Source organism: Hesperophylax consimilis, chromosome 9, assembly GCF_061612785.1.
Source record: "Hesperophylax consimilis isolate HC1 chromosome 9, BYU_Hcon_1.0, whole genome shotgun sequence".
Taxonomy (NCBI): domain Eukaryota; kingdom Metazoa; phylum Arthropoda; class Insecta; order Trichoptera; family Limnephilidae; genus Hesperophylax; species Hesperophylax consimilis.
Genome location: NC_142844.1, coordinates 41004227 through 41028941, shown reverse-complemented (window position 1 = coordinate 41028941; position 24715 = coordinate 41004227). Strand labels below are relative to the sequence as shown.

Here is a 24715-nt window from a genome sequence, read left to right as displayed (position 1 = left end):
ATGGGAAATGATTAAGGAAAATATTTGTAATTCTTGGACTGAAATACGAGATTGGTAAAAATTACGGGAAATAATTAGGTCTCAATAATTCAATTGGTAGAGTGTTGTCCCATTAAGACATATGTTATGGGTTCGATTTCCAGTTGCGCAGAGTTTTGTCCCAGTAAGACATATGTTCTAGGTTCGATTTTCAATTTGTAGAGTGTTGTCCCAGTAAGACATATGTTCTAGGTTCGATTCCCAATTTGTAGAGTGTTGTCCCAGTAAGACATATGTTCTAGGTTCGATTCCCAATTTGTAGAGTGTTGTCCCAGTAAGACATATGTTCTAGGTTCGATTCCCAATTTGTAGAGTGTTGTCCCAGTAAGACATATGTTCTAGGTTCGATTCCCAGTTGCGCAGAGTTTTGTCCCAGTAAGACATATGTTCTAGGTTCGATTTTCAATTTGTAGAGTGTTGTCCCAGTAAGACATGTGTTCTAGGTTCGATTCCCAATTTGTAGAGTGTTGTCCCAGTAAGACATATGTTCTAGGTTCGATATCCAGTTGCGCAGAGTTTTGTCCCAGTAAGACATATGTTCTAGGTTCGATTTTCAATTTGTAGAGTGTTGTCCCAGTAAGACATATGTTCTAGGTTCGATTCCCAATTTGTAGAGTGTTGTCCCAGTAAGACATATGTTCTAGGTTCGATTCCCAATTTGTAGAGTGTTGTCCCAGTAAGACATATGTTCTAGGTTCGATTCCCAGTTGCGACCTTTTCCTTTTGTTTTAAGTGTCTTTTTCCTTGTTTCGTTTAAGATTTGTTAATTTTATTTTCTTCAATTATGAAATAAAAATTTACACAGTTTCACCGTTTGTTGAAAAGTTTCACTTTTGGTGGCACTCACGCACATACAAGCGTACACACGCCTATCTTTGAAATTGGATGACATTATAAAAAACATATTTTTTGAATACATATTTATCATTCACAAATAATTGCCTCTAACATCGTGATAAATCGATTTCATTAATGATCTGTATTTTGTAATTTCAAACTTAAATAAATAAAGTAGCACATCTGTACTAGATATCCTTTTGATTAAAAAAATAATAATTCAGTTTAGTCAAGTATTTTGGCCTCAAATCCAAAAGTTTTGTATGAAAAGGGCCGCGCATTAAGTGAGGGAGGTTCCTCTTAACCATTCAAGCCTCGGAAGGATATTACTAGCCATAAACATCATATTCCATTAGAGGCTCTGAAGGACAAATCTGACCAGGGTGTCCATACATTATAATAGTATTTTAAGCTTTTTTCTATAATGCGTAGACATGTGATTTGTTCATCATTGGAGAGATAAATAATTACTCTTCTTAGTTTGTCTCAAATATATATACAAGATGACATGGAAAAAATCCAAACTGGCGGAATTTTTTTATTTACAAATGGCATTAAAAGTGAAGATAGAGTTTTCTTACTAATTCTATACACAAAAGGTATGTGTTTTCTTAATATCGAATTTTTTCATAATTATTAACGTTTCGCATCAAATTTTACATATGTAGAACATTTTATGAGATATGTAGGACATTTTAGATACCCCGGGAGCATTCCAAAATTTCACGGAATTTCACCGAGTCGTTGGGACTTGTGGGTATACATATTTTAAAACCTGAAAGGTTAATATAGTCAGCTGGAGCATGGTGAAAATTAGCATTAGGATCGGCGTTTAACGTTGAGTTTGGTTCATTAAAGATGTTACGTAAGTAGGAACGTATTTATTTTTTTATTTATTTATGTCTATTCTTGAATACACATTTTACAAATGAATACAGTGGTTTATATTGTAGTACAGAGAAAAAAGTACAGAAAAAAGGTATAACAAATATAAAAAATAAAGAACATGTTGAACAGGTTGATATTTGTAAAACTGTGTGTGGGTGATGTTGTATGTTACGTGAACACCTCACTAGGAGAACCTGTGCTGAGGTGTTTACGTGTTTGTGATTAAGTGTGACAGGTTTTTATGTGTTGTAGTAGAAAGTTATTTTTTATTTTTATTTTTTTCACAGACATATATTGAAACATGAAAACACACATTTATATGTGCGTGTATGTATTTTTGGATAATTCTTGAAGAACGTGTATAATATTTAATTTTACTTATCATATTTTGGTTATGTTTGGTTTGCAATTATAAGCTTTTGAATAAAGTGAATATCTTGATTTTTTATCCAGGCTACGATATGTTTTTTGAGAAAGTTTGTAGGTGTATTTGTAGTCATTAGTTGTTTCAAAGTAATGGGCATACTGTTAAAAAGTTTGGTTGCGTAGTATTGAAAGTGTCTTTGTCCGTGTGTGGTGTGTGTTATCGGAATGTTCAGTGTTTTATTTGTTGATGACCTGGTTTTTATTATGGCTTTTGATTGATTTGTAATATGAAGATTATTATGTATGAGATGTAGGAGATCAGTTTTGGCGTAAAGTTGTCTTATTGACATGATGTCTAGAGTTTTGAAGATTTTGTTTGAGTCTGTGTGGAATGGTACTTGCAGTATGAGTTTTATTATTGTCTTTTGCACTTTTTGAATTGGGTCAATTGTTGTGTTTTATTTAAGTGCCTACTTTGGTTGAAGGTACCTGATGTCGGAGGACAACCCCATAATAGCGGGCAGCAAGCTGGAGCTGTGCGACGATCTGGAGCAGCCGCTGTCGCACTACTTCATCAACTCCTCGCACAACACCTACCTAACGGGCCACCAGCTCACCGGCAAGTCCAGCGTGGAGATCTACAGGCAGTGTCTGTTGGCCGGATGCAGGTGAGCAAGTCACCAAATCACACCCCGGAAACCATATTCTTAAACATTATTCCTCGTAGTAAGCTGTTTTACAAATTAATGAAGGAATGGTCGATATATCATCATAACCGCATTTTACCAAGTACCGATTTTATTTTATTTTTATATCACACCTGACTAGAATTCTTCAAATAAAAAAAATGGAAAATGCGTGACCAAATGACATGTTCACAAATGAGTCTACCACTACAAATTTATACCTGCTCTCTGAATTCGAGAATGGTTTCCCTTGAATTGCTTGCGCCTACAAGTGAGTTCAAAACACAAATAATCGTTACACACGGAACAAACAAATGGTTTTTCTCTGAATTTTGCAGCATATGGTGTGAAACTAGAAACGGTTTCCTCCGAAATGCGTCAGCAGATGAATCTGCAACTGGAATTTTATCATTCGGAAGACAGAATTGCTTTTAACTTAATACTGAATATTTATGTGAGTCCTCAGCTTTCATTAAAACAAAATGGTTTCCAACAATTTTTACAACACACAGTCTGCGTCTTGGATTTTATAACTACACTTATGAAATACTTACACTTATGAACACAATAATATTTTCTTTAATGCGTCAGCAGATGAATCCACAACCGGAATTTTATCGTTACATTCTGGACACAAAACTGGTTTTAACTTAACAGTTAATCCTTGTGCGAGTCCCCAACTTTAATTAAAACTACACCCATAACACGAAAATGGTTTCATATGATTTTTGCAGCACATAGTCCGCAACTAGGATTTTTAAACTGCACTTCAAACACGAGAATGGTTACCTTCTTAATTGCATCAGCAGATGAATCCATCACTGTAAATTTTTCTGTAAGTGAATCCCCAGTTTAATTAGCATTACATTCATAGTTTCTTATTACACATTTAACTTCTGATTAGAAAAATAGTAAGAAATTAAAAAGGATGTTGGATCACCTATTTATTTTGTGTCTAAACTGTTTTATAGTAACCTAGGAGCATACATAAGTATGTACCTGTCAGCTATGTTATACTTTTCTATGGGTTTTGTAATAATGTCTTAAAAATGTATCTGAAACACTGAAAGAAAACCCTTCCCATGTATAACTCAAAATGGTACTGCACTCGGACTTAAAACATGATTCCGTTGAGTTCCTTCTTTCACATAAATCTGGACACAGATTGTAATGATAAATCGTTTGCGTTGCGTGGATGTCTGACCTTATTTGTTGAGCGGTGTACGAGTCCATAAGAGTTTGTTTTAGTGAGTAGTTATATCCTAATCCTAGCTCGGTTTTATGTCCCCAGGTGTGTGGAGCTGGATTTCTGGAATGGGCGCATCGACGAGCCCGTCATAGTCCACGGCTACACCTTCGTCCAGGTCATTTGCGCCAAGGACGTGCTGGCAGCCATCGCCGAGTCGGCCTTCAAGACCTCGGACCTGCCTGTGATACTCAGCTTCGAGAACCATTGCAGCCCGCGCCAGCAGGCCAAGATAGCCAACTATTGCCGGGAGATCTTCGGGGAGATGCTGTTGGACAAGCCCTTAGAGTCGCACCAACTTGATTCAGGTCATATTTTCGATTATGAATAATTATGTTTGTAATTTTTTATGCCAGCAATGTTCCATAAAGGCACGAATCAATGTATCAATAAGGTTTCAGAAAAAAATCTATGAACATGGTATTAAATATATAGTATTGAATATATCAAAAATTCTCTCTACTCGCACAAAAATGCATTGGCATATTCCAAAACCTTTCTAAAGCCTTCGACACAGTAAATCACTCGCACTTCTTTTTAAAAACTAGAAAATATAGGAATTACTGATAATGAACTGACATTTTTAAAAGGTTACATGGAAAACAGAAATCAAACGGTAAAAGGCGAGTTTATTGATGTCAAATTCGGGGTGCCTCAAGGAAGTATTCTGGGTACTACATATCCCGTTCTTAATTTACATTTATGACCAATGCCACATAGAATGAGGAAGCGAAATCATAAGTTTTGCAGATGAAACTGTTCTTCTAATTAATGCGACCCGATTCAAAATGTTTCACAATGTGGTGCATCGCCTTGATGCTAATATGTAAAACCAAATTCATCACTTTCAAAATAAAAAAATACAAAAAACTCAAAGGAAACGTAAACTTGAAAATTCATAAATTTAAATTATTGTCCCTCATTGGAAAACGTTTAGGTACCATATAACATTACAAAATTAAAAATGGACTGAACATAATATTGACTATGTATTTAAATAATTAAATTAAATTTTTTTTTTTTTTTGAAAACCATCAGGAATAACCTCATTAAAAAGACTTAATGTTTATCTATGGTTTGAATTGTTCTTCCCTCGAGAAAGTCTGCAATTCAATGAAGTGTAAAGCAAGAGTAACAGTAACAAGCAACAGTTCACCTGAAAACTACCAAAGGTTTGTCTAGGTCTTGGCGGTGGGTGCGTTTGCCCACCTACTGCATGGCAGGCTGAATCGGGAGTGACCGCTCATTCACTCGATCATCGTCTTGCACCGCAGTGGGAGGGATGGATTTGTACGTCCGTCACTCCTGGACACATTGACCCCCAGATTTCTAATAATAAAAATACCCTTCACACACAGTGGCGGCTCTTCTAAGAAAATCATTTGGGCAATGACCTCCCAAAAATATGCTGCTATAGTATTAATATAAAAAAAGATTTAACAAACTACCCGATTATTAGTTTTAGTTTATATTCTTCCAGATTCATACGTTTTTTCGATTCGTTCCAGTGCCATTTAGCATCCAAATGAGAAGCTATTGCATGTCCTAGCTTGGGTCACTTTAAATTTTGTCCCAAACCAATCTCCTTTCTTTCTCTTTGCTATAGAGACAAAGGAGGTTAACACTATCATGTCTGACATATGCTTAGTATCATTCAAAATTTATTTTTATAGTGTTTTGGGACATGACCGTGATGAGATAGAGATATCTACGACCTAGGATTATTAAGACATTAGAGGGAGATGTGAAAAAATGTCAGTCGTAAATTTTTTGTGTGATAAATGATAGCCATCTTGAACTTGAATATTAGTTCGCGAAATTATGTTTATCATTTGCACGGAATAATTTAAAATGTCAAATTCTCTGGATATCGTATTGAAAGAAATCGCAAACAATAGGCCACTTGCATGGATTTCATAACGACTTGGAAAAAATCGTGTGGATAGATCTTTTTACTAAGATTACGAAAATGTTAGTAAAATTTTGTAGAAATGTACATTTATTTTTATTTTTAAATAAATAAATCCATTATTTGGGCTCGTGTCGTCACTACATGAAAATGTCCCGTCTACTGAAAATGTTCCTATTAATTTTGTAAAATTCCACACTGATTTAATTTTTTTATATGGCATCACTTTGATTTCAGGCGAATTTTTGAATTCGTTCACTAGATTTATTGTTTGTTCTCTGCGAACTTTTCATTTGGTTTGAATTTTTGACAGATGTGAAGAGAACCCCGTACAATTTAGATGTCGGTACGTGTTTTAGAGGTATAATGGTTATGGTGCTGATTTTATCAAAATCAAATTTTATAATATTCTTATTATTATTATAATTTACAAGTACAAGTATATTACATTGGATTTATTAATATAGACGTTGTACATTATAATGATTTATGATCAATAAGATGGATCAAGGAAAAAAATATTTATGAGATGTAATATTTTTGGTATGCCTCGTTATTCTGCTGTGTCATTCGTGTGGAAAACGTTCTTTTTTTTTAAAATGATTTTCGGCTATGTAATCATTGTTTTTTCTCACCTATAAAATTATGTCCCGTCTTTCCGGTTTATAAAAAAAGGTCTGATTTTTCGGATTGAAATTTTCAAAAAATCCCCAGGGTTTGAAATATACGATAAAAAAAAAAATAATAATACAGAATGTCTTAGAATATTTTCCTTAACCGGAAAAAAAAATTAAAAAATATGATGCAAGTGGCCTATTCATTGAATCATGACAAACATATTCAAATGAAGTAACAATTAGTTTGTGTTACAATAGAGAAAAAAAGAAGTTAAAAATGATATTTTAAAATGAATGAGTTATAATTTTTGTCAGTATTTTTGCGGGTGCAATAAAATGAACATATACGTACTCTTTCATTGTTTACTTTTTAAATCTAATTATAAACAATGGACTGAGGTTGGAGTTAGTGATTTAAAAACTTTTAGGAGGAAAAGATCTTTCAAAAGAAAAAAAAACATTAATTAGTTATACAGTGTAAATAATTAGATTAATAATCTTAAAGTAAACAATATTGTACTACCGGCTTTAGAATATGTTGTGAGTACCGGTAATTTAATTACATACACTGGTGTTCTTATAATATTCAATACGCATTAGCAATATGTATTAACCCTTAAATGCATACTGTTGCAAAACGGCAACATACCGTTCAAACCACCAGAATTATCAAGTTCACGGTAATATATTTTATCGAGTGGCATCATCTTTTTTTTCTTTCGCGAATGTCAAATGTCACTTTTTCTTTAACAAATTGAAGATTCTCGAAAATTGGTTGGAGGTTAGAATTACAGTTTTGTTTTGCTGTTATTATTTTGATTTTCTTAGGTAAGTAGATACAATAATACAATACTTATATGTAATAACTCGTATTTTTCCGGTACACTTATTAGTTTTGAGAAATTTTTTTAGGTTTTTTATTTTTTTTTCATACGTAAATTGTTTATATTAATTTTTATTAAATACATGGTGTTGTAAATCTGCAACAATTTTTTTTTAATCAAATATCATTAAAAAATTACAAAAAAAATAAATTCTTTAATACAGTGTAAATAATTAGATTAATAATCTTAAAGTAAACAATATTGTACTACCGGCTTTAGAATATGTTGTGAGTACCGGTAATTTAATTACATACACTGGTGTTCTTATAATATTCAATACGCATTAGCAATATGTATTAACCCTTAAATGCATACTGTTGCAAAACGGCAACATACCGTTCAAACCACCAGAATTATCAAGTTCACGGTAATATATTTTATCGAGTGGCATCATCTTTTTTTTCTTTCGCGAATGTCAAATGTCACTTTTTCTTTAACAAATTGAAGATTCTCGAAAATTGGTTGGAGGTTAGAATTACAGTTTTGTTTTGCTGTTATTATTTTGATTTTCTTAGGTAAGTAGATACAATAATACAATACTTATATGTAATAACTCGTATTTTTCCGGTACACTTATTAGTTTTGAGAAATTTTTTTAGGTTTTTTATTTTTTTTTCATACGTAAATTGTTTATATTAATTTTTATTAAATACATGGTGTTGTAAATCTGCAACAATTTTTTTTTAATCAAATATCATTAAAAAATTACAAAAAAAATAAATTCTTTAATACAGTGTAAATAATTAGATTAATAATCTTAAAGTAAACAATATTGTACTACCGGCTTTAGAATATGTTGTGAGTACCGGTAATTTAATTACATACACTGGTGTTCTTATAATATTCAATACGCATTAGCAATATGTATTAACCCTTAAATGCATACTGTTGCAAAACGGCAACATACCGTTCAAACCACCAGAATTATCAAGTTCACGGTAATATATTTTATCGAGTGGCATCATCTTTTTTTTCTTTCGCGAATGTCAAATGTCACTTTTTCTTTAACAAAGTGAAGATTCTCGAAAATTGGTTGGAGGTTAGAATTACAGTTTTGTTTTGCTGTTATTATTTTGATTTTCTTAGGTAAGTAGATACAATAATACCATACTTATATGTAATAACTCGTATTTTTCCGGTACACTTATTAGTTTTGAGAATTTTTTTTAGGTTTTTTATTTTTTTTTCATACGTAAATTGTTTATATTAATTTTTATTAAATACATGGTGTTGTAAATCTGCAACAATTTTTTTTTAATCAAATATCATTAAAAAATTACAAAAAAATAAATTCTTTATATTTCCTTGCATATGCATGTAAATATCTACAAAATATATTTTTTTCCAGAAAAATAAATAAATCATGCATTTAAGAGTTAACATTTCATATTCTTTTTTTTCAATTGACCTTCTATTTCTGGACTCCTAGAGCCGCCTCCGGCCACACAGCATCCCCAAAGATGACAAGCCCTGAGGGAATTTTTTAATTCCTCAGGGCCTCGTGTGTGGAGCTAATGTAAAAAAAATACTAAATTTTAGTAACAAATTTTAGAAATCTTCAGTGATGTGTGATGGACTCGCCCTGGGATAAATTTTTTTATTGTTGATTTATTATGGTGGGAAAGAAATTTTCAGTTGGTCTCACGACATAGGGGATTACCAGATGTTGGACAACTGATTTTAAAACAAGAGCTTAGATTTATTAGGGTAGAGAAAAAAAATAGGAACATGCACTGTATCGTCAGAGACCTCCGTGATGGTGGTTGATAATAGTAAGCCGAGCTAAAATGCTGGTGGGCCGACACGCCACTGGGCTGAAAGGGTCTTGTTTCTTCTTTGTCAATTCTTTGAACAGAGAATTGGACATTTTACTTGAGGAGTAACAATTTATTGGTTTTCAAACGATTTAAATTAATGTGACGGGTCCTAGGGCATATAATTGATGTGTTCCTTTAGTGCATTTCTGTCTTGTGAATACAAAAAGCATTCAGAATTCAAAAGAACGGAGAGAGGCGTCGCCACATGGGAAGGGGAGTCTGGATTTGAAAGTGCGGGGAGACGGTCGAGACAGTTAGCGTTGAAGATCGGAAGGAGGAAGTCGATAGTCGTGGTTAGAAAAAGCGGTTCAAGACAGTTAGCGTTGAAGATCGGAAGGAGGAAGTCGATAGTCGTGGTTAGAAAAAGGGGTTCAAGACAGTCAGCGTTGAAGATCGGAAGGAGGAAGTCGATAGTCGTGGTTAAGGAGCCCGGGCGGATAGACAGTCAGCGTTGAAGATCGGAAGGAGGAAGTCGATAGTCGTGGTTAAAGAGCCCGGGCGGATAGACAGTCAGCGTTGAAGAACGGAAGAAGGAAGTCGATAGTCGGTGGTTAGAAAAAGCGGTTCGAGACAGTTAGCGTTGAAGATCGGAAGGAGGAAGTCGATAGTCGTGGTTAAGGAGCCCGGGCGGATAGACAGTCAGCGTTGAAGAACGGAAGAAGAAAGTCGATAGTCGAGGGTGAAAAAAGCGGTTCAAGAGAGTCAGGTTTTGAAAACGTTGGGAGGCGGGAAATAAAGTCAAGGGGGTCAGAGTTTCAAGGTCTGGGAGACGGTCAGGAATAATCAGGATCGGTCAGCGTTTTAGGATAGTCGAGTCGGTAAAAACTAGGAAGCGCGTCAACAAGAATTAATCGTCGGGACGCGAACACGGCTAAAGTCGTTTAGTGTAGAAGGAGTGATTTTTCTAACAGCATGAGTATTTTACTGCATGTGTGTGTGGTTGTTTCTTATAATTATTTGGATTGTTGACACTAAGATGTATCGGTAAGTCTATTATAATCTAATTATTAACACTTATTTCCCTAATGTAAACCAAATAATCCAATTGTATTTTGAAGTAAGGGTATTTAACTTGAGTACTATAGGTCCGGACCCGTTAGCAAAGGAGGCCATAAATTACGAGACCTGGCCATTAAAAAAAGGACGAAGAACGGTTACCCTGAAACCGCTTTAGATCATCCAACAATAGACATTGTTTATGAGTTAGACTATTTTATGCAATTTAAAATGATTTAATAATTCTCCAGTAGTTATATTTAGCGCCAAAATTTATAGAACACAAACCATTGTATCTATGCAGTGTTTTTATAGTTCGGCAAACGGTTATTAGTCGGAACAATCAGATACCTATAGGCGGAATAGTAACGGATAGAACGGTTATTAGTCGAAACAATCAGATACCTATGGGCGGAATAGTAACGGATAGAACGGTTAATTAAATGCTTCAATGCCTGTTATTTGAAAATGAGTTGTCGTATCCTCCTTGGGAATTCAACTTATTCTATACGGAATTCATAAAATATATTTAATTAAATATAATTTATTCAAACATCACTCTTTTAATTCATTTTTGAATCGGAATAACGCAGCGGATCGAGGCTAGCCGCCGAGAGAATGCATCTGTCTGGCATTCCTATTCTATCAAGTGAGACTTTCATTTTGCATAAGTTTGGCGGGGACGGAGTGTACGAATTTTCCGTAGGCTGTCCTATCTTACCAAAGCGACAAAAGCGAAGGGAACGAAATTTGTAATTGGCTTGCCTAATAGGGACTTTTGTGTTAGCAAAGTCGATAACCCTGGATACCGAGATAAAGTCTATTTTAGTATAGCAGCGCCGGCTTTTTCCCCTGCTATTGGTGTGGTTGAGTTATTCCCGTAAAAAGCACCGGTTTCTGTCGAAGGTGTTGGCGGACCAGCCTTAGATAGTCACCCTGAATAGACCCCTGTTTCGAGTATTTTCAGCTGGTGAGAGGACGCTTTCACGGAGTTCAAATCGAAGGGAACGAAAATTGCTAATGGGCTTTCCTACTTGAGTTAGCTGGTAGACGAAGGAACAAAGCGGATAAGGGCTATGCTTTTCTTGTCTGGCGTATGGTGAGGATTTTCTCGCTGACAGAACGAAGGGATCGTGACGAATATGAAGTTGTCTCGGCGATTTCTGACGTCCTTCCTGTCAAATTTAATAAGTACTTACCCCACTATAGGAGGAGAAGTCATCCAGAATTAGGTTGGAAATTGACTCCGACTGAAACCGTTTGAGCTGACGGAGATCGGATGATTTCAGATTCACGACCTGATGATTCCAGTATCCCTGATTCTTAGCGCCGGAAGTCGAGGATATCAATTTCTACCATTCTTTGATATTTGAAGCGAACGGAGGGTAACGAACGATAGAGCGAATGACCATGACTTTGAAGTGGGGTAAAATCTCCCGTCTAGGAAACATTCGTTATGTCGGATGGACGCCCTCATCCAAATTAAATATTGACATGACTATTTTGAGTGTGGACGAAAGACTTGAAGTATGTTCTGTATTGTACATATGATAAATATGTGTCATTACCTCTACTGGAACGAGAAGCTGTATAGACGAGAGCCAGGAGCTATTTGGAGTAGCGTGACTGCAGAGGCGAAGTCGAACAAACTGAAGCTGAATTCATCATTATCCTTACGAGCGTAAACCAGAGGGGTGTTCACGGGACTCCCGAACTCCTGACGTTGCTGATGCAAACCACTTCAGTATATGTTTATGTTTGAGGTTAGTAGAGTGGACTCCTAATTTTCGGCATGCTGGCGAAGCTCAACTCATCATCGATTTGGGGGAGGTTGACGCGACCTAAACCTCGCGCTACCCACGTGACCCAAATGGTTCCTGACACCAGGCTATCATGCCACCGGACCGGAGCAGCTCCTTGTACCTAACGGTATAAGATGAATCTTCATCATTCATCATCAACATCAACATCAACAGCTACCACCAAGGACCCACATTCCACCTTCATCACCCTCCGGCAGGAGGCAAAACATGTCATTATCTCATCTGTCGCTGAGCGATATTCAATTCATTTCTGGAGGTGTTGGGATTGGACCATCAACTTGGCTGCTCTCGAGCTGGTCACGTTGATGGATGGGATTTGGACGGAGACCAATCGAAAGCAACACATGTTTTGTCTCTAGCTATTCCCGAAAATACCTACTCATAGAAATAACTCACAAAACTAACAATCCATAGTCAAATCATTAACTTAGAATTTTGTGCATCTTGAATTGAATTGTCTATAGCGAATTTCATGTACTTGTAATTAATTGTCTCATTATATTAGCACATTATCAACTGCAGCAACCGGAAACGTTTGGGCGAGCAAACAAGGTAGGAAAAGGTAGTTAAAATCAGGGTAGTCGGTCATTGTCTTATTTTCAAACCATACAGAATGTAACACGCCTCATCTAAAAAGAACCAAAGTTACCACAACCAATTAAAAGGATCCTTCAATGAATTAATCCCTGTCGAAACAAAAAATTGACACAACGTGACATATTGATTCGTTAAGATTGAAGGGTTGATAAACCGCGAGAAGAGCCAAATCAAACGAGCAAAATATTAATCCGTTAGTAAGAAAATAGGGGAGACGGGGAAAACATCACAGATGATATCATTATCTCTATTTGTTACAAAAAGAAGATAATATTTTTTTACTGTTATAATGAAATTAATCAAATACATATAAAAATAAATCAATTTAAAGTTTGATTAGATACCTTTAGGTATGGAGAGAAGAAAGGATTAATTTATTTTTTTAAATTTTAATCAACTCAATTATTTTAGAACTTATTGTAAAATTAGATACGCGCACATCATTGATGTTGCCTGCCCATTAATTAATAATATACAGGGTAAAGTAATTCTGCATGATGGTAGGAGTAAAAAAGATAATAACTTTTTCGAAATTCGTTTTCAAATTGTTTATTATCCCATACAAAAAGACATATCCACTAAAAAAACGATAAATTCGCTGTGCGCTTGCCGAGATCGAGGTGGCTACGTTGTGATCGGCCCCTATCCAATGAAACCGCATTACGTACGGTTTTAAAAAAATAATTACGTTTTATTTGTGCTCACTGGGATTTGAAATCGCAACCGAGAATCTTTATCACTTGACCACGGAGGCAGCCATTAAAAACGATAGAGAGAGAGATTCCCCGTTTCCCACACGTTCCCTATTAAGAGTTTATGAATACCGTTTCTCTAGATCTAGATCTTTCATAAATATTACAGCATCGGTTGTCGAGGGGTAAGGCTTTAGACTAGTAAACCAGAGGTTCAAATCCCGGTGTGCAGAGGTAAATTTTAATAGATTACTTTGTGTATTTCACAATTTATTGACCAGAATTCAGTGCAAACGTTGCTTGAAATGACTTTGGCCTTGTTTGGTGACCAGATCCGAATAGCCAGGTATTTCCCCACCTTCCTCTCCCATATCTCCTTCCCCTACCCACTACCTTTAGCCTTACAACATACCAGTGGCGGCTCGTGACTTTTGGGTCTACTATTAATTGTAATATTAGCACTCTAGTACACCTAAAAGTTAACATAGCAACATACCCCATTTGGAAATGCCATAGTCTCAATGCTTCCAGATGATTAGGAGCAGTTGGGACTGTTGTGGTGTATTCACATAGGAAAATCAAAAACAGGAATATCTGAGGTTACAATAAAAAATAATTCACTCCACGTTTAAGACCGGTCGGTGGCCGAGTTGACATCGCGCTTGGGTCCCACTCGGGCGTAGTGTGTTCAATTCCTCGGCCGGCTAAGTCCTCCATCACAACACAAGCAACATTTTCAGCTTACTGTGGTGGTAGTAGGAGATTTTCAAATATTGTCAGGTTATTCGTAACCCGGGAATGTTTGTCTTTCTTTAAAAAAAAAAAAAAGTTTTAAAAATACCTTGTTTTTTTCACTATTTTCCAAAAATGCGTTTTATTTCGAACCTCGACATAAAAATGAACCCATTATTTATCGTAAGGCAAACACTATGATTTGACCCTAAATGTAAATATACTATATCAAATCATAAATTAGGGATTATAACCTTCACTAACATCTAAATATTCCATAATATTCGAAATAACATCCGTGCTTAGTTTAGTAGTGGTAGATTTTTATAACTTAAAAAATATATATTTAAAAATATATCCATCATTTTTGGACCACCCTGTGCAACAAACTAGCTACGCTGTAATCGCCAATCGCCAGTCGAGATTCAGAATCGAGGAGTTATGCTCGTTATTGGCCCGCCTTCCCTGTTTTGTATGGAAAGAGGCGCATTATTGTCTAAATTCATTAGAATATTAACTACGACTTTATTTATGAAATTATTTAGAGAATGACTACTGAAACACGATGAAGGACTTAGTTCAAACTTAAAACAACTCAATTACTGTCAAACTTGTTGTGAAATCAGATATGAGCGTATCAGCAGAATGCTGCCTGCTCATTACATAATAATAATAATAATAATAATATACTCCCCCCTAATTATTACTAAAACACATTACACAAGATTACGCCATTAACATCCTTTAACAAGCAAAACAAATTGGGGGACCCTTGTGACCCCCCTTCGGATGCATGTGATCTTTTTCTCTCCGGGATGAAAAGGTTAAACCAAATTCAAAAAAAAAACTGTACTAAAATTACCTCCCGAAGTTAGTGCATTTTACCTCCGGACACCATGCTAATATTTTTTTAATAACTAAATGAGTAAAACCTCAAAATAACAGGCTGATGTCCCGGGCTCAATTCGTAGATGCGATAGAATCTTTTTCTGATTTTTCAAATTTTCATTTTTTAGTCGATAATGAGTATAATGAGTTGATAAGTGAACATTAATTGATATTTTTCTTGATTGATTTTTGTATTGTGCTGTGCAAGGAGGTAGCCCTTGCAGTGTCCTTAATATGACATTCGGTTATTCTCATTCCAGGCGGTGAGATGCCCCCACCAGCCCTACTCCGACGCAAGATCATCATCAAGAACAAAAAAAAGCACCACTTTCACCACCACCACAAAAAGGGCAGCGGAAGCGACGAGGGGGACAGCTCCGACACACCGGCGCATCCGGGCAACGGGGACATCGGCACCCAACACGCTCGGGTACACTTAGCTTCCTTAGATATAGACACGGTCAGTCGTATGCATTGCTCTATGACGAGGGGGACAGCTCCGACACACCGGCGCATCCGGGCAACGGGGACATCGGCACCCAACACGCTCGGGTACACTTAGCTTCCTTAGATATAGACACGGTCAGTCGTATGCATTGCTCTATGACGAGGGGGACAGCTCCGACACACCGGCGCATCCGGGCAACGGGGACATCGGCACCCAACACGCTCGGGTACACTTAGCTTCCTTAGATATAGACACGGTCAGTCGTATGCATTGCTCTATGACGAGGGGGACAGCTCCGACACACCGGCGCATCCGGGCAACGGGGACATCGGCACCCAACACCCTCGGGTACACTTAGCTTCCTTAGATATAGACACGGTCAGTCGTATGCATTGCTCTATGACGAGGGGGACAGCTCCGACACACCGGCGCATCCGGGCAACGGGGACATCGGCACCCAACACCCTCGGGTACACTTAGCTTCCTTAGATATAGACACGGTCAGTCGTATGCATTGCTCTATGACCAAAGGCTGGAATTTCCAGGACTACATCATCATGAAAAATCCCCAAAGTCTCAATTATGTATTTTTTAAGTATTTCTTCTTAGATTTACTGTACTTATTACACTTCTTGACGTTTGGAACGTCGAGCTCCCGCCACCTAATACCTCCGTAGTGTGCTGAGTGAACAATCCCAAACAGAATGTATTAACGTAAGAACCGGTGGTCAAAGGAAATCTTATTTGTGGGATATAAGTGGGCCATTTTTCAAATTCAGTCTTCGGGGGACCTTCGTAGGTACGTAAGTGCAGAACTTCTTAAGCGAGTTTCACTCTATTTAGATTTATTGTAATACGCAAAATAATAAACTGTTATTACATTTAAAAATAAGATTTACTAACCAAAAATTTATACGTAGTTATATTAACAATTATATTTTAGATTTTAGATATGTATGTATTTGTTTTTCTTAAGGTAAGCGCAGCTTTTCACTCTCAAAGTCGGAAAGTAGACTGACTCTTCCGATGTGCCAAATACAAAGTAGCAAATTTTTTAAAATTTTAATATTAAATTTCGTAGCTCCAGCGCCAAGGCTCTAAAGACAGCTCAGCGTCGTCGGAGACAGACAGCTCCTCAGAAGACGAGGGGGGAGCGGAGGGGGCGGTGGCGCCCCCGGACGCGGACAAGGCTGCAGCCGACAAGGCGCAGCAGGCGCGTGAGACAGAAGCGGGGGCCGAGATATCCGCGCTGGTCAACTACGTGCAGCCCGTGCACTTCAGCAGCTTTGAGAATTCTGAAAGTAAGAATCATCTAGTATTTTATCACATTATGTTTTCCCTTCATTCCGCTTACATCCATCCACCTTCCACTATTGTTTGATCTGCTCATTCATAGTATCATTGTGCATAATATATTATACGCTTTCGCCAGACATGTGCCGCAGGATTTGCGTTCAGTATACATTTGTATTTTATCTGACTGTTCCACGACTAGTATCAGAGGACTGTATTGTGGACTTCTAACTTTACATCCACCCAACTTTTTAACGGCTTTTATACTACATTTATAATTTTTGTTCTAGCCAAATTATTGATACCTGAAAAGAGCTATGATTGGATATGAAAATGAATATTTTACGATTATAAATAAATAGGTTATGTCTTTGTCATTTCATAAAATGAAACCCAATTGTCGTAATCTCTAAATAGTATAAAATAAAGTCACTATCCGCGTCTGTCTGTTTATGCGCTTAGTTCTTCTACAAACATTTATAGAATTTCTTCCGGAAGGTTTATATATATATAATACAAGCATATTACATTTATGGAAAAAAACCTCAAAACTTAATTCCAACTCATTTACAACCCCGATCAACGCCGGGTACACGTCAGCTAGTTAATAATAATAATTACCAAAACTTTATTCCAAATCATTTACAACCCTGAGCAATGCCGGGTACACGTCAGCTAGTTAATAATAATAATTACCAAAACTTTATTCCAAATCATTTACAACCCCGAGCAATGCCGGGTACACGTCAGCTAGTTAATAATAATAATTACCAAAACTTTATTCCAAATCATTTACAACCCCGAGCAATGCCGGGTACACGTCAGCTAGTTAATAATAATAATTACCAAAACTTTATTCCAAATCATTTACAACCCCGAGCAATGCCGGGTACACGTCAGTTAGTTAATAATAATAATTACCAAAACTTTATTCCAAATCATTTACAACCCCGAGCAATGCCGGGTACACGTCAGCTAGTTAATAATAATAATTACCAAAACTTTATTCCAAATCATTTACAACCCCGAGCAATGCCGGGTACACGTCAGCTAGTTAATAATAATAATTACCAAAACTTTATTCCAAATCATTTACAACCCCGAGCAATGCCGGGTACACGTCAGTTAGTTAATAATAATAATTACCAAAACTTTATTCCAAATCATTTACAACCCCGAGCAATGCCGGGTACACGTCAGCTAGTTAATAATAATAATTACCAAAACTTTATTCCAAATCATTTACAACCCCGAGCAATGCCGGGTACACGTCAGCTAGTTAATAATAATAATTACCAAAACTTTATTCCAAATCATTTACAACCCCGAGCAATGCCGGGTACACGTCAGCTAGTTAATAATAATAATTACCAAAACTTTATTCCAAATCATTTACAACCCCGAGCAATGCCGGGTACACGTCAGTTAGTTAATAATAATAATTACCAAAACTTTATTCCAAATCATTTACAACCCCGAGCAATGCCGGGTACACGTCAGCTAGTTAATAATAATAATTACCAAAACTTTATTCCAAATCATTTATAACCCCGAGCAATGCCGGGTACACGTCAGCTAGAATCCTTGTACTGCTAACAAAAACAATTGACGGTCTTTTATAAATCAATTTTATTCTCATATTATACAGGGTGTCCGGAGGTAAAGTGCCCTAACTTTGGGGGGGTGATTCTACATGATTCTACAAGTATAAAAAACATATTTCGAAATTCCAACATTTTAAGGTAGTTTTTAGGTTAAAAAGTTGAATTGTTTAGTATAAATATTCTTCTATGGAAAAATATTTTTGTGTGGGATAATAAACATTGGAATTTCGAAAAAAGTTTTTTTTATTTTTATTCTACAATCATGTAGAATCACTTCCTGAAGTTAGTCACTTTACCGCGGGACACCCTGTATTTCATACGATAAAGTATTTTCACTGTTATTTTTTAGTCTTGAAAAAATTACAGTAATGAAGGTATTTTAATTTTATTTTTATGTTGATTTTTTACAAAGATTTAAATCAGTTTAATGACCCAGATGCAATGATAGCCATGCTCAATAGCATTATAAGAAATAGCACGGAAGAAGAGGACAACGAGGAATGGTGCTGTTGAATGAAATTTCTCCAACAGTGGATGTATTTAATTCTTCTTTAAATAGCCTTAGGATTTTTTTTGTATAATCATCTTCCCAGATATTAAGATTGTCAGAATGAGAAGATTGCACTGTGAATTGGTGAATAATCTGTCTTACAATAATAAAAAATAAAATAATGGACGATTTTTGATTTGCTGCCAAAATGACACATTAGTTTTTATTCTTGAATTCAACGGCATTGACATCACGCTGGATGACGTTGGTGACAGCCGTTTTACCAGACATTGGCGTTTTCTATGTCGTAATGACATTGTAGCCAGTTGGAACCGTTTCAAAATATGCGGTTGTAAATTGCTTGAAATATAATAATTATGAATGAAAATTACATATTTTTACTTCGATAATCATAATCAGAAAAATAAACTTCAAATCATCAAATTTTTAACATAATTCATAGTTTGTGAAAATATCCCATTTGGTACTAACCCAGTTCATGTTACTTACAGAAAAGAATAGGTTCTACGAAATGTCTTCATTTGACGAGAAGCAGGCCACCACGCTGCTGAAGGAGAGGCCCATAGAGTTTGTGAACTACAACAAGCACCAGTTGTCCAGGGTCTACCCAGCTGGAACTAGATTTGACAGCTCCAACTTCATGCCTCAGGTAACGTACATATTTGACATACTGGCGCCAACAAGCATGTTTGTACGTTAATGTACGAGACCGTACATAGTAAAAGCAGGTTCAGGTTTGTGTCCACTCCTAAAGGCGCCGATAAGCTTTACCGGAGGTGATTGGTTAGCGACGCTTGTGTTCTAGTGTATGCCAGAATGTTTGTGTGTAATGTATGAAACCACACATAGTAAAAGCAGGTTCAGGTTTGTGTCCACTCCTAAAGGCGCCGATAAGCTTTACCGGAGGTGATGCTGGTTAGCGACGCTTGTGTTCTAGTGTATGCCAGAATGTTTGTGTGTAATGTATGAAACCACGCATAGTAAAAGCAGGTTCAGGTTTGTGTCCACTCCTAAAGGCGCCGATAAGCTTTACCGGAGGTGATGCTGGTTAGCGACGCTTGTGTTCTAGTGTATGCCAGAATGTTTGTGTGTAATGTATGAAACCACACTGTTATGAAAATAACATACGATTTTCACTCTAAGTAAGAACCTGTCAAATCTGTGATTTATCTTGTCTATTGTTTATGCTCTGGCAACTTAGAACTTTAACAGGAAGTGAGAAAAAATTCAAGATGGTGGCACTTCCCGGCCGGGCACAAGGGAGACAGGCTGTCCGGTCGGGGGGTCAATTATTATTTCTGGAGGTCTGAGGCTCTAATCGAAAGTTATTTCATGGATTTGCGATTAATACCGAAATGTTCAGTTTGTGCTTCGAGATTAGAAGTCTAGTCATATTTCCCGCGAGTGGAATTCGCCCCGGGTGGCGTGAATAATGAAAACGTTTTTACCATGTGTGGCCGTGGGGGTAATCATAGTTTATCCAAGCGATCGGTGATTATTTCTGCCGATAAACTGTTTTCGCCGTATGCATTTTGATTCAGAGCATTATTAACTTCCACCTTGCCTCGTGGAAGGGCAACTTACGGATTAACCGTCTACTCAGGGCTGGACCACACTGGGCCGTAGGCCAGCCACATTCTGATGCCGTCTACTCCTCTTGGCTGGACCACACTGGGCCGTAGGCCAGCCACATTCTGATGCCGTCTACTCCTACTGGCTGGACCACACTGGGCCGTCGGCCAGCCACATCCTGATGCTGCCGTCCTCTAGCTACATGGCTGATTCATCTACTCCGCCATTCGCGGCACTCAGTGTTCGTTCCTCATAACTAAATACGTTCTTATTATTTTAGACAGGGTAGATAGATTCTACGTTCTGGTCGATGGGGGTAAGTTTTCACCTTTTTTGTATTTCTCTGTGAAATTTATCAAATATAATTTGTTACGGCCAGTCCAAAGTTTATCCAGATTACTTTCATTCTACAACCTTGCAACTTCCTTTCAAACATCATGTAGATGGGATATATTTTTCCCCGCCCTGAATGGAGAATTATGCTCTACCGTCGGTAGGTCGGTTTGGCGAGCTCTTTTCCAGTTCAACCACTGGAAGGGACTCTGGCGCGTTGGCCTTCAAAGACCAACAAAGTCAAACTTGGCCACCCACTATTCAATCATATTAACAGTCAATAATGTACTTAGAAAAACCACACACAATAACAGCCTATTAACACATCTATGGGCTAAGTAAGTATCGTAACATTGTGTCAAATACCTATTCATAACATGGCGCATCAACGTGGTTGGTTCGTATTTGTTCTTATTATTTGATTTTGAATCGAAGCTGCAAGCATTTTAGTAATCATGTGTATTTGTTTTGTTTCGACGTGTCTCACATAAAACATAACCTATAAATGTTATTAGGTACATAAATGTCAGTCAACAGTGCGAACTTATTAAAGTGCCATCAGTGCAACCAACATAAATAACGATTTGTACGCATTATTATAATTTATTTTTATTTTACGGGCAATATTATTTTATTTTACGGGCAACACAATACTATGTGTCAACTTGACAGCTAGGAATGTCAAGCGTAAACAAACATCGCGATTTTGACAACAACTGTCAAAATAATAATACACTTTGAAAGTTTCGATAATTATGTTATGCAACCAATACTATACAGTGCTTATAAGTGCATTTAATTATATATTTGCCTCGCGGGAGTACAATATATTCATAGCTATCGTCATTAGCTAATTTATAATCATTTTGTATTCAATACTTGCGGTTTCATAAGTAAACTTCAAAATGTCGACAATAATAGAAAACATCAATGGTAAAACGAAGGAGGAATTGTCTTCGGACCTTTTATCCAGAAATATTACACCGGACAGTACATTAGAGGAAATGCGAACTCAGGCCAGAAGGCATAACAAAAATATTAAGATTTCAAGAGTTTTAGAGCATCACGAGGGGAATGTTAACCCAGACAATGACAACGAATTTGGGACAAATTACATAAAATATACTAAAGTAATATATAACGAATCACATCCTTCCTCTTCTTCATCCTTAAGTACTATTAATGATTGGAAGATTAAATTTGATGGAAATAGTTGCGTAAGGGACTTTATAATTCAAATAGAAGAAAAATGTAGAACTAGGAACGTCAGTCATGTTGACTTAGTAAGATGTTTTCCTGATATTTTAGAGGGTTTGGCCTTATTATGGTTTAGGTCCATCTATACTCCCGAATTAACTTGGATTGAATTATCTACATTACTTATAAAACAATTCGAAACAAATATTAAACAAATAGAATTAAAGTCACAACTTTTCTCTATGAAACAACCTGCCGGTATGTCTGCTTTCGAATTTACGTTGAGAATGCAGAAGCATAACAACATGCTTGATGCCAAATTACCTACCTCTGAACTATTACAATTATGTATGAGGGCATTATTACCTACTTATATCAACCTTCTTGCGTCTCGGGACTTCAATTCTTTTTCAGAATTAACCGAAGCTACAAATAAGTTGGAGTCTTATTCAACGTCTAATTTATGGGAAAATAAATCTTCTTCTTCTTTTTATAATACTCAACTTAAAGATAATACAAAAAATTATTATACCAATTCACGGGGTAATAATAATTTCAGTTTCAATCATAACCCTTCTTATCGTGGTACCCACACTAATCGTTCAACGGATTATAATTATAAACAAAATAATAATAATAATAAAAAAAACAATATAATGCCAATTATTCTAATAACAATAATAATTCTCGGGTTTTTTATAACCATCATTCGAAAAAACCAACTTCCAATGACAATAGAGAAAAGGAGATGTGTCATACTGAATCAAATTCCTCAGGGAACAATATTTATTGTTCTTTTTGTAAATTAAGGGGGCATCTACTATCGGAATGTAGGAAGAAGAGTCACAACAACTCTAAACCTAGGGTTGCTTCTTTAAAATATAGAGAATCAAAAAACTAAATGTGAGTCGCTCTGTTCACGCGCCTTCCTTTGCGCAGAGGAAATGCGAGTGGCAGAGTTGGCTCCGTTTGGTTACACAGTTTCTTTCGGGCTCGAGTTCTGAGGTGGAGGTACCGCCGCCGAAGGATTCCGAGCTTGAAAGGGATAATCGACCTTTTGCGGATATCTTTATTGGAAATAATTTTTATAAAGCACTACTTGACAGTGGTTCTTCAATCTCCTGTTTAGGAGGAGATATTCATTTAGTTTTCTTAAAATTAGGTTATAAATTAGTTAATATCGATTTCAATGTTTCTACAGCTGATGGAACAAATCAGCGTGTTTTAGGTACAATGACATTGCCAGTTACGTACAAGTCTATAACACATAATGTACTTTTCTACGTCGTCCCTTCTTTATCTCCCAATTTTATTTTAGGAGTAAATTTTTGGAAAGTGTTTCAAGTCGCGCCGGAACTCTTTCCGAAAGAACCCAATCCTCAACGAACGGGTCATATCAATGAGTTGAGAGCTATTCAGCCAGCCTCTTCCTTATCCAAGGAGGAAAATAAAACTCTTACCAAAATTATTAAGAAATTTGAATCCATTTCTTTTGAAAAGAAAGGTTTAGGGTTAACACACTTAGTCAAACATAAAATTATTACTACGGGTCCTCCGGTTAAACAACGATATTACCCTCTTTCTCCTGCTAGACAGAAACAATTAGATAATGAAGTAGATGAAATGCTCAAATTAGGAGTCATCCGTCCTTCACGCTCACCTTGGTCTAGCCCAGTATTAATAGTCACAAAGAAAGATGGAACGGGTCGTTTTTGCCTCGATTCCAGAAGGATCAATAATCTTACAATTAGGGACAGTTATCCATTACCGTATATCTCTCGCATACTGGACAAGCTTGGTGGAGCCAGATATATCAGCTCAATAGATTTGTCAAAGGCTTTTTGGCAGATCGCCCTAGACAAAGATTCGTGTGAAAAGACAGCTTTTGTCGTGCCCGGTCGCGGTTTGTTCGAATTCACTCGGATGCCTTTCGGGTTAAAAAACGCTCCGAGTGAACTCCAAAGACTAGCAGACGCTCTGTTTGGACCAGAGTTCGATGAGAACGCATTTTGTTATTTGGATGACCTAATCTTAGTGTCTGAAGATTTAGAATCTCATTTTAAACTGTTAATTAAAGTTTTTGAACGGTTAAGAGATGCGGGTCTCACGATTAATTTAAAAAAATGTGAATTCTGTAAGTCAGAACTTAAATACTTGGGATATATGGTGGATTCCAAAGGTCTTCGCACCGACCCAATTAAGATAGAAAGTATAAAAAATTTTCCAATTCCTAAAAATGCTAAAGGAATAAGAGCTTTTCTCGGGCTATGTGGTTATTTTAGACGTTTCATAAAAGGATTCTCTAGTATAGCTGCTCCCCTGTCAAAACTTACTGGATCAAAAAAAGGAATAAGTTTATTTAAATGGTCGAAAGAAGCTGAAACAGCGTTTAATAAATTAAAGGAAGCACTTACGACTGCTCCTGTCCTTAGTTGTCCAGACTTTACTAAGCCTTTTGCTATTCATTGTGACGCAAGCTCTGTGGGTATAGGTGGCGTCCTTATACAATCAATTGAAGGGATAGAACACCCTATCGCTTATTATTCTAGGTGCCTTAATACACATGAACGTAATTACGGTATCACAGAGCGTGAACTGTTAGCAGTATTAGACTCGGTCACACATTTTAGACCATATATAGAAGGGGCACATTTTTCTGTTATCACTGACCACTCTAGTTTAAAATGGTTAGGATCTTTATCGAACCCTAGTGGACGTCTTGCACGTTGGAGTTCTCGCT

General features: G+C 36.6%; 1 protein-coding gene across 2 annotated transcripts in view; it reads left to right on the top strand.

Moving 5' to 3' along the window:
• Plc21C (Phospholipase C at 21C) overlaps positions 1–24715 on the top strand; it is a 181792-nt gene that overhangs the window by 86194 nt on the left and 70883 nt on the right. For both annotated transcript variants that reach the window (XM_089635969.1, XM_089635970.1), the window contains exons 7-11: positions 2616–2798; positions 4108–4370; positions 15278–15447; positions 16547–16766; positions 19365–19522. In XM_089635969.1, the coding sequence (XP_089492095.1) occupies positions 2616–2798; positions 4108–4370; positions 15278–15447; positions 16547–16766; positions 19365–19522 (994 nt within the window). The remainder of the gene's footprint in view (positions 1–2615; positions 2799–4107; positions 4371–15277; positions 15448–16546; positions 16767–19364; positions 19523–24715) is intronic.